Source organism: Pieris rapae, chromosome 18 (assembly GCF_905147795.1).
Source record: "Pieris rapae chromosome 18, ilPieRapa1.1, whole genome shotgun sequence".
Taxonomy (NCBI): domain Eukaryota; kingdom Metazoa; phylum Arthropoda; class Insecta; order Lepidoptera; family Pieridae; genus Pieris; species Pieris rapae.
The window spans coordinates 6,967,900-6,984,575 of NC_059526.1; the positions used below are offsets into that span (position 1 = coordinate 6,967,900).

Consider the following 16,676-nt stretch of genomic DNA (forward strand, 5'->3'; position numbering starts at 1 on the left):
TATCTTTTACCTTACACCAAAGGTAGCATTTGTAAAGGTATCGCCTCAAACATTTTTCACGTGATATTTCGCCCCTAATAGACTACTATTATTCGAGTGTATGAAAACCACATTCCAAAGATTTGTGTAAAATCCGTTCTGGACGTTTCAATTTAAAAGAATTGAATCACAATCTTTGAATCTGTTTACTATATAACTCGTTAGCTAGCTACTAAATTATGTATTAAGATATCCTTCAGTAACATTTTGCTGATTATTTATAAATTGTAGATAACTACTTTAATTGAGCAAAATATTTTTTTGGAATATTCTGCTCTATGAACTTAATAAATAAAAATTTACAAGTAATATAACAAAACTATGTTGTTTAATTACAACTCAATATTAATTATTTATTGGTACATATTCGATAGCAATTGTATTTTTAAACATTATAATTAATTTTAGTTGTGTTCAAATTTGCAATTTACGAGTTATATTTTAATACTTTGTAATCCTCTTTAATTAAATCACTCGCTTTTTCGGCCATCATTATGGTTGGTGCGTTTGTGTTACCTCGAACGATGTTCCTCATAACAGATGCATCTACGACTCTTAATTTCTTTACCTTGTACACTTTAAATCTTGGATCTACAACTGCTTCTTTATCGCACGATGGTCCCATTTTACAAGTCCCAACCGGATGATATATCGTTGCTGTGTAATGTGTGTATAGACACGCAAAATAGTCATAGGTACCCCACTGATATTGCTTGCAACCATCTATAGGTGTTTTAATGAACGCAGCACCTGCTTTTTTAAATACTTCTGTCTCTCCTAAAGTAACAACAAATTTTGTTGCCTCTACTAATGCGTCCAAGTCTTTTTTGACTGTAAATATTCCAGAATGTATCTCAGGTGCGCCAAAAATAGGATCGGTTTTGTTCAGCAAAATTACACCTCGACTTAATGGTGTTAATAATATGGGTCGCACTGCAACGGCGTTATAAAATGTCATAGGAAATATATATGATGATATGTAGCTCGATGGATCAGTTAAAAAATCCGGTATTCGTCTCCCATCGAAGTGTACCTGTATATTTGGAGTTGCTGTTTTCGATCCGTTTGAATTAATAAATGCTACTAAGTTTGTTATAACAATAGATGATAGGGGACCTCGTTTCTTTTCAGGCTGTTTATAAAAGTCTTTTACATAGTTTAATAGTTCTTCGTTGCTGACTAAAGTTGAAGTTTTGTTTGATAACGAAAATATCAAACCATCTGTAGTTACGTGGTCTTGAAGATTATGCCCAACCATTAAATTTGCTATGACAGGAATTTTAAGACTTTGTAATTCGTCTTTTGGACCAATACCCGAACATTTAAGGATTTTCGGTGAATTAATTGATCCAGCGCTAATAATTACCTCACCCTTTGAATATACTTTATAATAGGATCCATTTTTAAAATATTCTACGCCATATATTTCTTTTGTATTCGAATTTATTAGTACTTTTGTTGCAAACGCATTGGTGATGATATGCAAGTTAGAGCGATCTTGTCGTACAGTTCTTATAAATGCAGCATTAGTAGATTGTCTCTTACCATCTTTAGCTGTTGCAAGATTTATGTTTACACCAACTTTAGTTTCTAGTCCTAAGTCAGCAAATGGAATTCCTCTCTCCTGAAATGCTTTTACTACAAATTCTGATGGTTCGTCATTGTATGAAAATCTTTCTACGTTAAGTGGACCACCCACTCCATGTAAGCCAGTTGCGTATTGATCGCGCAGGTTAATCGATTTTTCAAAATACGGCAACACCTGTAGATTTTTAAAATTTTAAGTCCATACAGTGACATGACCAAATTACATTCAAATCATTAGTAAAAATATACCGATACCTCTCGATAACTCCAACCCTCGTTCCCTTCTTTTGACCATCCATCATAGTCTGCTGGACTGCCTCTCATATACGTCATATAATTTATAGCACTCGAGCCTCCCATAGTTTTCCCCCTATGATTTAAAGTATTATTAATCATGTTAAGCGCTGCTTTGATTATTTGATTACTGATATGAGAGGTAATATTGTGTCATAATGACATTCCAAGGTGGCATCAACCTCAGATAACTTATCGCGTTAATTTTTATTGTTATTGTATAATAATCGTTGCTTTTACCTTTAACCTCTACATTTAAAGCACTAGATACTACTAGTATGTTATAAATATAAATACTACCTGGACCAAAGGCAAACTTGTTCCTTCTGCGCTAGACAGGTTGTATTATCGGGTTGAGTATAGTACGCCCAGTCTACATTAGTATTAGCAAGTGCTAAAGCGGCACTCGGTACACTTGTGACGTTTGGCTCTTCATTTCCAGCCTCCAGCAACAAAATCTGCCAAAATAATGTCAGTTTACATTTAATTATCCTAAAAATTAACAAATCTATACCTATAATGTTTATCATGATAAAAATAAAAGTGTCTTCATCAGCACAAGGCACTTAATTACATTTTTTTTTTAATTTATTTTACACACTAAATGTGAACTTAGAAAAAGAGGGTACAGAAAATATAACACGTATCAAATACTATTTTACCTTCCAATGTTTTATTTCCGATAATCTATTAGCGAGGACACATCCAGCTGAGCCAGCGCCCACAATGATAAAATCATATTCTTTTCTTTTAATATTTTTACTTTCTTCATGAGCCCTTTGTTCAAAACCATTATTTATAGTTGGATAGATGAATGGATTATCGCCTCTTGAATATGTATCATCAACAGACCTTCCAAATAATTGTGCCAACAGTGTTAGATATGTTATACCGATAGATGTACACTGTGTTAAATTCCCATGCGTGGACGCACACACTTCACTTATATCCGGTGGAGTCCACATGTTTTAATGAAGTGTTTTCCTCAAAATTATATTTTATGCGAACTAAAGAAGCGAGACACTTTAAAACAACAGTCGCCGATAGCGTAATTTGCATATTAATAATATGTGATATACGTTTTTGCTTTTACTAAGACTATTAATTTTATTTTCTACTTTATACTTTAGTAAATGCCTCCGAATTTGTCGGCGTATTTTAAAATACTGGCTTGTCTTATTAGCTTTTAAAAAATAAGTATTTTTTTTAAGTAGGGATAAAAATCAGCATGGTTCTGATTTCCTGATAGAGCAGCAGCAACGCCGGTAATCTGTGCCTAACAATAGCGATAGCGATATCAACTTTAATGTTGAGTTCTTGTTCTGCATTATGCCAAGATTTCGTTAAGTTCTACCAAAATACTGGTAGTAAATATAGATTTAGACCGTCCTCTTACTTAAATATTGAATTTCATAAGAGCTTACTATGCACTCTTATGAAATTCAATATTTAAATATGATTTTTATTTATTTATTGACATAGTTAAAATATATGTGATATAGTTTTATCTTAATATATATATTTCTTGTGTGCGTGTGTATGTGACTGAACTCCTCCTAAACGACTGGACCGATTTAGACGAAATTTTTTGTGTGTGTTCAAGGGGATCTGGGAATGGTTTAGATTCACAATTTTGTCCGCTGGACAATGTTTTTTTTAATTAATTTTCAATTTATTAGTTGTTGTTGATTTTGGAATGTTTTACATTGGATCCGACAGACGGCGCTACCATCGCAGTGTCAAATTTTAAATAATATTCGAATTTTAATTTTAGTCTGTCCCGAAATTTAAAAAAAGTTTTGTTATCATTGTGTTATATCGTGTGTGACCATGTGCTGGATCGTAAGATATTGTCATAACATTTGAATAATAATTTTCATCAAAATGTCTTACTAAAAATTGAAATTTTGAAATTAAAGACGTGTAGACAGGACAACGTCTGTCGGATCGGCTAGTATCCATATAATTTTATAACCCTATACATGAAAAGTTGACAAAACATTAATTTATGTTGTAGAATACGTTACTAGTTATAAAATATTATCTGTTTGTTTATAATGAGTAAATGTCTTTTATATATATTTTATCGCAAAACATTTAAAAAGACGTCATGCAGAAATTTCAGCTAAATAAATATTTAATTACAACTTGTATTGTAAGTTAAATTTGAATGATGATAATTGTATAAAAAGTGTTACCTATGGTTGCGTAATGCATAAATATATTATATTATGTTCGATTGTTTTATAATATTAATGTAACTTCTAATAATAATATAAAAAAATCATAACAATTAGTCTTGCCATTGTTACATAAAAACTTTTTTTTTTCAACTATATTATTATTTTTAATTATTTTTAATTCGGAACACATAAGTTATTATTTTAAAAACTTCTTTTAATTTTACACCATTACACAGATTTTTCGTGTTCAATGCAGCACACATCACCTTTTGAGTCTTAGACATTCCAGGTTTCTCGACGTTTTTCTTTACTATAAGGGCGAGTCTTAGTTATGAGTAGAAAGAAAAGTGCATTGGTGCCCAGCGTGATTTGTACACACACCTTAATGTTGAGGACTGCACGTTCTAGCTACTAGGCTAACCCTGATAGGGAAGCATGAACGATAAAATATGTATTTTTTTCTAAAAAACATTTATTCATTCACTGCTACATTAAACAAACAACATAAACAAAGAAGTCGAAACCTGAAGGTTAGTAAGCGATTATAAATGTTCTAAAATCCTGAAAAGTTTTCATATTTTTTCTAATAATCTTATAATAATCATACAGATTTATTCTTATAAATGCTAATAATATTTTTGGAATATATTAATAAAAAACTATATGGTCTTCTTTTATCATGTCACTTGCTTTTTCGGCCATCATTATAGTAGGAGCGTTCAAATTACCTCGAACTATGGTTCTCATAGTGGAAGCGTCAACGACTCGCAATCTTCGTATTCCATGTACTTTAAATCTTGGATCAACCACGGCATCTTCTTCCCATTCTGGTCCCATTTTACATGTTCCAGCAGGATGGTATATGGTTGCTGTGTAATTCATTAATAAGCACTTAAAGTAGTCATCAGTTCCCCACTCATTATGATCGCAACCTTTTACAGGCGTTTTATCAAAACTCGCCCCGCTCTTTTTAAATGCTTCTGTCTCATCTAAACTAACAACAAACTTGATAGCATCTAGTAAATCATCAACATCTTCCTGGGCTTGAAAGAAACCAGTATATATTAGAGGAGGTCCAAATATAGGGTCAGTTTTGTTAAGCATAACGTTACCTCTACTTCTTGGTTTAAGTAATAAAGGTCTTGCACCAACACTATCATAAAATGATATTGGAAGAATATTAGTTGCCATATAATTTGTTGGATCAGACATATATTCAGCAACACGTCTACCATCAAAATGAAATTGTATATTCGGTGGATCTTCTTTAGATCCCTTCGTATTTATAAAAGCTATGCTATTTACAGCTGTCGTTGAAGATAGAGGTCCGGACTTATTCTCGGGTTGATTGCGATACTTTATAACCTCATTAAGAAGTTCACTATCGCTTACTACAGTTGAATATTGGTTAGAAAACTTTAATATCAAAGCATCGGTTGTTACATGGTCTTGAAGGTTATAACCAACTTTTAAATCCGCGATTATAGGAATACCTAGACTTTCCAACTCATCTCGTGGACCTACACCGGAACATTTAAGTAATTTCGGCGAATTAATTGCTCCTGAACTAACAATCACTTCTTTATTTGCAAAGACATTATAGTATTTTCCATCCTTAAAATATTGTATGGCGTAAGCTTCTTTCGTCACCGGATGAATAAATATTTTTGTAGCAAAAGCATTTGTGATTATGTGTAAATTTGGCCTTTCATCTCGTATTGGCTTTATAAAAGCTTGATTCGTTGATTGTCTTTTTCCATCTTTAGACGTTGACAAGTTAATATTGACTCCAACTTTACTTTCGAGACCTAAATCGACTATCGGCAAACCTTTATCATGAAATCCTTTGACTAAGATTTTTGAAGGTTCATCAAGGTAGGGGAATCGTTCCACATTCAACTCACCTCCTATTCCATGATAATTATTATTTTTTAGTGATATAGAATCGCGTAAGTTGATCGATTTATCAAAATACGGCAAGACCTACAAATAAATTAATGCTTGGTTAAGGTATTATGATTAGTTTTCAATATAAAGACAAGGAGTATTGTATGTTAAGTATAAACAATATTTCAGATTATATTGTCATAAATTACCTCCTCATAACTCCACCCATCGTTACCTTCGGCAGCCCACCCATCATAGTCATGCCTACTACCTCTCATATAGACCATATAATTGATTGCACTAGATCCTCCCATCGTTTTGCCCCTGAAAGGATACATAGCATATCAATAAAAACACATGTATTGTTGTAATCAATTTAAAGTTCTTGTAGTATAACATACGCTTATAAAACGATTATGTGCTATGCGCATGCTGACAGTTTTCAGGAAGAGTTCTGGCCAATTAAATCCCAAAAATTATGTATATTTTTTTAAATGGTAAAATGTTTTTCGTGCTCATAGAAAAACTTTTCTTCTGGATTCAAAAATAAGATCTCAATAAAACAACACAATCAAATGAAATAGATTCAATATTTTTAGATACAAGATTTTAAATGCTTTTAGTATTTATTTTTAATTTATCGATAAATTAAAAAATAAGTTTAGTATTATTAACTGTTAATTTATTCAGAAATCCTTTGACAACTAGGAAAGTTGATAAAACTACAATAATTTTTTGTTTTCCCTCATAATTTTCTAATGCGCAAAGTCGATAGAAATATAATTTATATTGCAAAAGCTATTGATTTACCTAAACCAAGAACAAACTTGTCCTTTTTCCAATAAACAGGTTCTTCCATCTGGCTGAGTTTTATATTTCCAATCTATATTTGACTCTGCTAATGATGTTGCAACACCAGGTATACTAGTGACTTCAGGTTCCTCATCACCAGCTTCTAGAAGTAGTATCTGCAAGAATATTTTTTAGATTCCCAATATAGTCTAAGATCCGGGATTAGAAAAATATACCCTCATCTGTTATTTAGATGAAACAATTTTTTATAAGCTGATTTCAATATCATGAACTTATAAAAATAACCTCTGCCATCATAAGCCTGCTGGAATTAATGGTAATTAATAAATTAACAACTAATATATTTTTAATTTTTACTTTCTCATGTTAGTTACATGTAGTAAGTTAAAACCGTCAATATTTTATATTATATACCTCACTGTACCCATCTCTTTGATTGCTATACTTACCAGCAGCCAGGTGAGAAAAGGTAAATAAATGTAGCTTATTTCCCTGACATGGTAATTAAAAAATCTAAGTACAATAATAAACTGCGTTACTTAGTACATGTAACTAACATGAGAAAGTTTAAATAAAAATAAATTACTTGTTAATTTATTAATTACTATTAATTGCAGCAGGCTTATGATGGCAGAGGTTGTTTTTATAAGTTCATGATATTGAAATCAGCTTATAAAAATTGTTTCATCTAAAGTGTCATCTAAGATTTATCAAAAAGCATTTAAAATGTTACAGGCCCTGTAACATTTTAAATGCTTTTTGATAAAACCTATGGTGGGCACAGAAATAGAAATAAAAGCGCGGCCTTATACTTTAATTGCTGCCTAGATTTCCTCACTGTTTTGCGTAACTAATTACGTTGCGCAAGGAAAGCTCCATCTTTGGGGGTTACTGGTATTATCTACCAAACATCAACTTATATCTTTAATTACTGCCTGTGTGTGCACTTAAACCCCATGACCCAAGAGTCTCTATTCCAGAGGGAACAGAACTTTGTACTTTGTTTTACACCCATTATTACGTTAATATGTACTAAGCAAGTGATTTCAGGTGATATTAAATATTTTAGGTGTTGTTTCACACTTACCCTCCACTGTTTTATTTCTGATAATCTATTAGCGAGGACACATCCAGCTGAACCAGCGCCAACGATTATAAAGTCGTAATGTTCGACCCAACCAGATTTCCTTTCGTAGTTATTGATGCTTAATTTTCCTAAAGAAGGATTGATTATATCCCCGGGCTTTCCGAATAATTGCTGAAGTAACGACAAATATAGGAATCCTATTGAACATGCCGTTAAGTTCGCTTGTGTGGACTCACAGACTGGTCCTATGTCTGCTGGCACCCAAGTCATTTCCTGTAATGGAAAAAATTTAATTAGATTTCCGCTGAATCAATATGTATGAAACGATGAGCGCCAAAAACCCCATTCAAATAAATACTAAGATCAAAATCCCTTGGAAAAAAAGTTAATTCGACTGTGTTTGAATTTGTTTACGTTTTAAATACCACGCATTTATATGTAAACATGACGCATTTATAATACTCATGTGAGAGTGGTGCCTGATTATTTCGTCAAATAGTATTTTTTTCAATTCTTGTCAATTAAAATGATTGCATGTGGTTTAATTAATAAACTCTTTTTCTTCCTCAGTTTAATTATATTAAAACTGTTTAGGCCTTAATTGTGGACAAATGAGATTTGATGATGATAAAGCCATACATGAAAAGGTTTGTAAGAAAATTTATCACCTTTGCGTGATTTAATGTCCCTTATTGTAAACAATAAAATAATACATTAATCAAATCATCTCTTTTTTAATCACAGCCACACAATGAGGGAGACGTAAACTTTAGTTAAAACAATGCACTTCGAATGATGACAAATAACACTTGTTTTATTCATCATTCGTTTTTCATGTCTTCTTTACTTTAACTGATTTAATTTGTTGGCTCTAACATAATGAGTCTCGGCGCAGATACTACAAAAATAAAAATAAACATCTGCTATGTTTCAATTCAAGTAAATAACATTTGGTTTTATCTTTGCTGTAGTGTGCATAGCAATGTCATCTAAAAATTTACATTTGACTTCATTTAGATATGCATGATTCTTTATATATTAGTATATTTTTCGGAGTATGCCTGGGTGTAGTATAACACAAGTAATATGGCATTTGTTGATCACTACCGGCATCGCATCCACAACAAATGGGTGCTCATCGGCTGCGATACTGGTTTTTCAGGCATAAAAGGGTTTTCGTTTTCCCCCCTATTCAAAAATAAAACACTGTCTACTATTACTGTGTCTAGGATCTGATAGGTTATTATGTGTCTTTGAAACATTATATTAATAGGATGACTACCGAATGGTCCATTATGAATCAATTGAAATGTTATCCTAAACTTCTAATGTTCTTCCCAGATTTTTGCGTAAGAGTAACAAACATACATTTCAATATGTATTCGCTAAATTGTATGCATTGTAAAACATGTGTTCAAGGTTATTATTTAATCATTTACATATATAGTTAGGACCAAAATAAATATGTAAATATTTACATAGTGAGTTAAGTTCTTTATTTTCTGAGCAAGGAGAAGTTATATGTACAGAATTATATAATTCTACAATGATATTCTAAAGATTACAAATTACATACAAACAGAACATTTTTGTCCTTCACTTTTACAGATTTAATTAGCGTTTTAGACAGTAAGCCGCGGCGTACAGGCTAATACAAAAACAAACCTATTTATAGTTCAATACTACTATATATGAAGGTATATAATAATTGATGATATGTTTTTAATTAAATTCTTACGCTTAGCCTAAGCGTATATACGTAATACATAATTTGAGTATTATAGTTTATGTATGCCTACTCTACTCTACGTTTTGCTATTTCCTACAAATTGGCGAGCGTGACCATGCGTCGAACTCGTAAACGGACGGTACTCGGGGACTGTCTGTACAGTCGACAGGCTAGTCGACTGGTAATTTTCCCGCAGTATTGTGGAAGCTACTCTTTTACCATGCCAATTTACGTTAAAAGTTTGATTTTTATAATTAACTGCTTAAAGATATGATTTTTTTTGCGATTTAGCTTGAGTCATCCTACGAAATTTTTAGTCTTCTTGATTAGATTACATTCTGTTAAATAAAAGAATAAATTTTATTTTCCTTTGAAATGTAATCTAAAACTATTATTTTCAGTGGGTATTTATTTATATGAATATGTAAAGTGGATTTATTTTATAAATTACCTCACTAAAAAGCAATATTTGCCTAAATTGTTTACGTCAATCACAAACTCTACTGGCTTAATATCTTTAGGACGCTAATAGGCAGTGAACACATTTTACGTTGACACCCGAATTAAATTATGTGCGCACTGTGTAAGGTGACACGCGTTTTAATTTAGTAAGGATAAAAAACATGATACACGTGATTAAAAGATGAAAAAATTAAAAATTAAAAAAATGATAAAATGAAGACTTCTGGAAGAATTTTTGTAAGTGGATCTTGTATCATAATTATTAACAAGGTTTTTAATCATGATATTTAAAGATTCTATAGAAATTGTATACAAATAAATTGACGTGGTATATTTTGTCTATACTATATACTATATAATATTATAAAGAGGAAAGGTTTGATTTTTTGTTTGTTTGTATGAATTGAATAGGCTCCGAAACTACTTGGCAGATTTGAAAAATTCTTTCACTGTTGGAAAGCTACATCATTCCTGAGTGACATAGGCTATATTTCATTTTCAAAAAAAATAGGCATCCTTACTAAAATTACGATAACATTAACATTTGTTTATTATTTGATACAATTCTAACAGATGGCGCTGAGTTAAAGGTAGTTTAGTTTAGGTCCGTGTCGTGGTACCAACGTTTCACATAAGTTCTCCTACGGTTTCCCTTGATTAATTTACTACTATGTAATATAACAAAAACCTTAGCCACAGCAACGCTTGGCCGAGTCTGCTAGTATATTATATATGTAATGTTTTTTTATACGACAGGATAAAAATCAGAACCCGATGTGAAGTGGTACAGCCGCTAATGCTGGCTTAAATTGCCAGAAGCCTCACAAATTGAAGCTTTTGTATGCTCTTTTTTAAGGACTCTAGGTTGAATTGGTTCGTAAATACTTAAGTGGGCAGCTGGTTCCACATAGTAGTAGTAGTAGTAGTAGTAGCATAAAAAACGCTCAATTGTTGAACGGACGTGGAAATGATACGCGTGATGTATATGAATTTCAGTAACAATTTCGTATTTTGATATCCACAAAACTGGAAATGATAGCCACATTACTATATGTTTTTACTTCGTAACCCGATTGAAAAGCGACTAATTGGAAACACCGCACCTTGCGCAATCAACTCACTGTAACCATAAAGTGAACAAAAACATTGTCAACCTATTGGAATTCATTAATTAAACATCAGTGTTTTTTGAGGCAAAGTATTTTACAAATACATAATTAAATATAATATCTTATAGTTCTTATTAAAACAGTATACGTGTGTTAGCCTTGTTAAACTACATGCGTGTTCATCATTTGAATGTATTCTATACTTATGTGTGGTAGATCGAGCCCCCTAGTGCCCCCTTTTCGACGAGACGAATTACTCCTTCCGCTAATCGAAGGTAGTATATTGAGACCCATAATAAGACCAACGGGTCTAACTACCATCACAGTCTATCCAATGCTCTTCAGGAAATATAGCAGAATATTAAATCATATACGAAAGAAAATCTTGGCAAAATAGATCTACTAGATGAGATGCAAATAGAAATGTCCATTTACAGTTTAACCACTTGGCCACCATACAGCCCGAGGCAGAGGCAGTGACTAACCGAACGGGACTCGAACTTGATATCACAAGCATTGCAGTCCACTAATAAGCAACGCCATGAGGCACTCATTCAATGGAGTGCTGCAACATGCCTGAGCAACTTAAACTATTTTCAAAATATTTAAAGAAATAAATGTTCACCCGTGCGATACCGGGTTAGGTAGGTTAATATATAAGTGCCAAACTTTTACTACGTGCGGAAGATTCTAATACTAGTCCCTTATAGAGTTTAAGGCTCAACTAGGCACAACTAAGGCTTACTATAGGTTCGAACTTGGATTTAAAAAAATCGATATTAATAACTCATGCTATGGAATCTGATGAATAGGAAACTTATTATCGAAATGTGGAATTTAGTTTTTAGTTTGTAGAAAAGAACGTTGAAAACATTCGCAAAGTGTAATTCATGATGCAAACACCGGAAAGTAATGCTTGTATTTGATAAGGCCGCCCATTATCCTAGTAATAATTTTACTATGCAATGCAAAATAAATAATACAAATTAAAAATAAGTTAATATATGCGCTTAATTCGTAAAACTATATATTATTTTGTTCACATTTATACGAATTAATTCGGTAAATAATGATCGAATATAAAAATGTGCAAATAATACGATATCGATAATTGCACGAGCAGCAATTTAAGTCTAGCTACAGTGAGAAATTGGATTAGTTATTAACATGAAAATGGTTTAAATTAAAACAGCTTACATACCATACGAATTAAGGCCATTTTGTATTTTGACACCCATAAACGGTGGTGCGATTACATTTCTAATTAAAATGAATTCAAGGTTAATAAATTCTAACATCCTACTCATCTGAGACTATTTAAAAAAACTAAATTTTCTTATATAAGATTTTGAAATAAGCGTCTACCTAATGTAAATTTATTTTTTTAGACGTTCATAAGTGTACATTATGTTACCTAAATGAATGAATGATTTTTGAATTTTGAACCACTAATTAATACAAAGTGTATTTTTTTGTGATAATATGATAATAGTGATTCATAGTCCAACGTTTGACTTGACAATGTCTCGATTCATGTTTCTTATGGTTTTCCTTAGCTGTATATGCCTTTAATTGATACTGTTCCTCCAGGAATTCAACCAAATCAAAACAATCAACCGCTATTTCGGAGGTTTTTCAACTAATTAATAATATTGTAACACATTGTATATTTACAATTTAAAATGAGAGCTTTTCAGAATCTAATTATTTTTAAGGGCGCTTCAGAAATAACCAATTTAAAAATTACATTTTTATATTTGCTTTGGATTTATGAATTAAATTAGCATTGTTTTTTGGGTTTTATTTAAATAAAATACGTTACTATAGAACATAAGATAGACAGGTATCACTTAATCCACGTCATTAAATTTGAACCTATTAATATAATTTATAACAAATCCATTTAATTTTGATATTTTTGGAAGTGAGTGGATGAAATAAAAACAGAGTGTGTGTACTTATGTACACGCGTTAGAAGTTATACTTCTTTGGCGTATGGCAAAAAACTAAAATGCAGTAAAGATTAACGATAAATATTAAAATTAATCAAAAAAGATTTTATTTAAATAAATAAATTATTAATAAATACTATCAACATCGTATAAGAAATTGATGTAAAACCATCAAAATAATATTTATTTATTTACACTGTTTAATTGTACTGATACAAAACACGTGTTCTAAATATAAAAATACTAGAATATACAACTTGAACATAGTTATCGATTTCCATGCCACCTAGACCTAACTTTACGATGTCGAATTTAGGTGTAATTGTTAGTGTTATTGTCCAAAAGAACTTCAAAAAATGTAAATTTATTTCAAGTAGCTTATCCGCACTATGCCTTAGAAAGGCAAACAAGGCCAGCGACGCAATTGCGAAGTTTAAATTTGTACCAATGGACTGTTCTATATGCGGGAACATCTACTCGCTCGTACTTGAACGGTATATCCCAGAATACTTATTCCAGACGTAGCGTTAACTATAGGTCTCCCGTATTAAAACGTTGGTATTTTTATAGAACTGGGGGGCTAACAAGCAGGAGGCTCATATAATGTTATATAAGGCCCATACACATAAACGAACGGAAATCCTCGGAACAGTGAGATCGCTCCGTGAAGCCTGTGAAGTGAGACTTATATGCTTCTGGAAGGAGCTAGGCTCGCTAAAGTAACCAGGGCTTTACGCAAAACGGACCAAATTTGAGTCTAGTTGCGGAAATTGAGTCCACCTACCATACCATACCAAGGCCCATGGATTAAATGATACAGTCTTTTCTTGAAGTACCTTAAGTCGAATTAGTTCGAAAATACTTCACCGGGCAGCTGGTTCAACATCGTGGTGGTGCGCGGCTAGAAATGCCTTTAAACTAAAATTTTCGGACGTCGAGATAATGCGGGTTGAATTTTACATATTATGAAAGTCACGCATAGCGCTCATACTCTCAATATCGTATCTAAACAAATGTCTGAGATTGTACTAAGATTATACATTAATAAATTTATATGTTTGTTTATAACAACTGAGTGATTATCACCTGAGTTCAGTTTAACTTCTGAGATTCAATATAAGTTAATTAAAACGTACCAAGACAAAACACAGTTATTCCTTGCTTAGTAAGTAACACGACTAATTTGTTGCACAGTTAATTTTAATCTGGTTCTTTTGTCGTTGTACGTGATTTTTATAGAACTTGGCAGAAGGATAATTATAATAATTGAATTAAGGATTTTTTAAGAAATTCTATATAATTTTGTTTTGTTGCTTATATAAAATACTAAATGGTTTCTGGTAGTAAATGTTAATTTACAATAAATTAAATTTTTTTGACGTTCATAAGTGTACTTGTTACCTATATGAATAACAGTATTTTTGATTTGAAAGTTACATACCTTAAAAAATAGGTTTATTAAAAATCTAATACTATTTAATTTTCCTTACCATAAATTATCGGTATTAGAGGTATTTATTATATAGTTAGTCACAGATTACAACAATTCCTGAATTGAAATTCCAATATTAATTTCGAATTTAAAATGAATGCCCAAATTGTGAAATTGCATATTTCTCACTCCTGTTTATTTGTACAATGTTGCTGAATATTAATAATTTCATATATGTCCAATACAAGCAAATAAAATCAAAAATTTATAATTAATAAGTTTGAATGAAATTCCATTTCTTTCCAATTACATTTTATTATGTCATAAGGCTTCCTAAGCAAGCAGGAAGCTCAATGCCGGCTATCACAATCGCCAGAGGCCACGCAAAAAAGCATAAAAAAGCAATGTTAGAGATCCAAACTCTATGATGGGAAAGCCTACTGAAACTAATCCTAAGTATCTTTTGTATAACATAAGCGTACTAACTCCTAAAAAGCCGGCAACGCACTCCCAAGGTACCACTTAACATCAGATGATTCTTCAGACCTTTCTTAATTCAGATTTAAATTCAAATTCAAAAATAATTTATTCATGTACATTTGTAGTGTACATTAGGTTACCTATAACCTAATGTACACTTTATACACGTACATTGAATGCTTCTAATTTTACATTTATTGCCAGTTCTCAAATTAAGGGCGTAGAACGGAATAGACGAAGTGGCAATAAACTGTCTGCCAATTTTAATCGCCAAGTTTTTTTTTCTTTTACACATCGTTTGTAAGGAGCTGCAACCATTACACCATTGAGTTTATATAGCTGTTATTGTTAAACACATTGCATTTAAATAAGTACGTGTTTAAATTATTGTTACTGAAACCACGTAGGTGATGTAAAACGCGACGTGATTAGAACAATGTAAAGAAATCGACTGCATATTTATTCAACCATTGCTATGAACATAACGAGACCATACCATATTCTGTTAATAATAATAATTTATTTATTGCAAGAATATGGCACAAAATGTTAAGGTGGTACAATCGTAAGTCGTTCGCATATTTCGTTTTTGTGTTCGCACACACAGTGGCACGCAAATATATCTTAATTTACATTATTAGTTACTTTATTAAATTTGTATCAATTACAATGTTTCACGCAAATGTTCCATTTCCTTCGGAATAATTACATTTTTATTTTTCATTGTAAGAAAATCGTTTTTTATAACTTTACGTGTTGTAGTTAGACGGGAATCTTTGACTAAAGGGATTCCATTTTTGTTGTTATATCATATTTTTTAAGGTCTAATAAATTAGTTAAATGTATTAAATATTTTTTGTTTGTTTGTTCCCTTTCGTAAATCTTTTTGTAGTAAAATGTATCATATATTCCATCTTTGGCTATATTTTCGGTGTATTTGTTTGTATATATAATTTATGTTAGCTGTAGGATCACGAAATAAATAAGTAAATAAATAAATAAATAAAACGGAATTTAGATTCAAAGTTTTACGTTGCTTAATTAATGTAGTATTGAATTAATGATTATTTTTTAAATATACTAAAATGTTTATTTTACCATGTAAATAAAGCAACAAAATAATAGTGAAGATGCGCGCCGTTTGACGGGTCCTTTGTTAATGTTGGGGAAACCGCCGGGAACAATAAGTGTATATGTAAAGTCGATATCACATAAGGTTGAAGTTTCTAAATGTATAAAAAGCATTGGCGCCCACATGTTTTTTTAATAAATATGTAGGGTTTTTTGGCGCAGTTGTCTGTTTGTTTTTGTTTATGTTGTCTGTGTACAAATGCATTAATTGGGATAAATGCAGTTTGATATCGTTATCATATAGTGGTAGGGGAGCCCACGATGCTAAATGGGGATTTACTCGAGCGTCGTGGAGACCTATTGGGTTGCAAAGCTTAGATGATAAGAAGAAAAAAATGTTATCTGATATATACCTTTTCATCGGTGGGGAAAGCGGCTATAGATGTTTAAATATGTAAAAAAAAAACTGTTGCATGGACATACTCGAGCGCGTCAGATATTGATAGCATCAATGTCCTACGTATTTTTAATAATGTACGTATGTTAATCTG

General features: G+C 31.7%; 2 protein-coding genes across 3 annotated transcripts; both read right to left on the bottom strand.

Annotated features, from left to right (window-relative positions):
- Positions 1-400: 400 nt before the first annotated feature.
- LOC111001459 (glucose dehydrogenase [FAD, quinone]) lies at positions 401-2,973 on the bottom strand. Its single transcript, XM_022271359.2, has 4 exons — positions 2,583-2,973; positions 2,221-2,378; positions 1,882-1,996; positions 401-1,801 (listed from the first exon to the last, which is right to left on the bottom strand). Exons 1-4 carry the CDS (start codon positions 2,883-2,885, stop codon positions 467-469), a joined length of 1,911 nt encoding a protein of 636 aa, XP_022127051.2. The 5' UTR covers positions 2,886-2,973; the 3' UTR covers positions 401-466.
- A 1,318-nt stretch (positions 2,974-4,291) lies between these two features.
- Positions 4,292-14,343, bottom strand: LOC111001460 (glucose dehydrogenase [FAD, quinone]-like). 2 transcript variants are annotated; one of them, XM_045632276.1, is made up of 5 exons: positions 14,279-14,343; positions 7,891-8,163; positions 6,801-6,958; positions 6,200-6,314; positions 4,292-6,086 (listed from the first exon to the last, which is right to left on the bottom strand). In XM_045632276.1, the coding sequence occupies exons 2-5, from the start codon at positions 8,158-8,160 to the stop codon at positions 4,752-4,754; spliced, it is 1,878 nt and encodes a 625-aa protein (XP_045488232.1). In that variant the 5' UTR covers positions 8,161-8,163; positions 14,279-14,343; the 3' UTR covers positions 4,292-4,751. The 2 variants fall into 2 exon arrangements, with proteins under 2 accessions (XP_045488232.1, XP_022127052.2); XM_022271360.2 differs by lacking the exon at positions 14,279-14,343 and adding an exon at positions 8,559-8,796.
- Between the last annotated feature and the right edge of the window lie 2,333 nt (positions 14,344-16,676).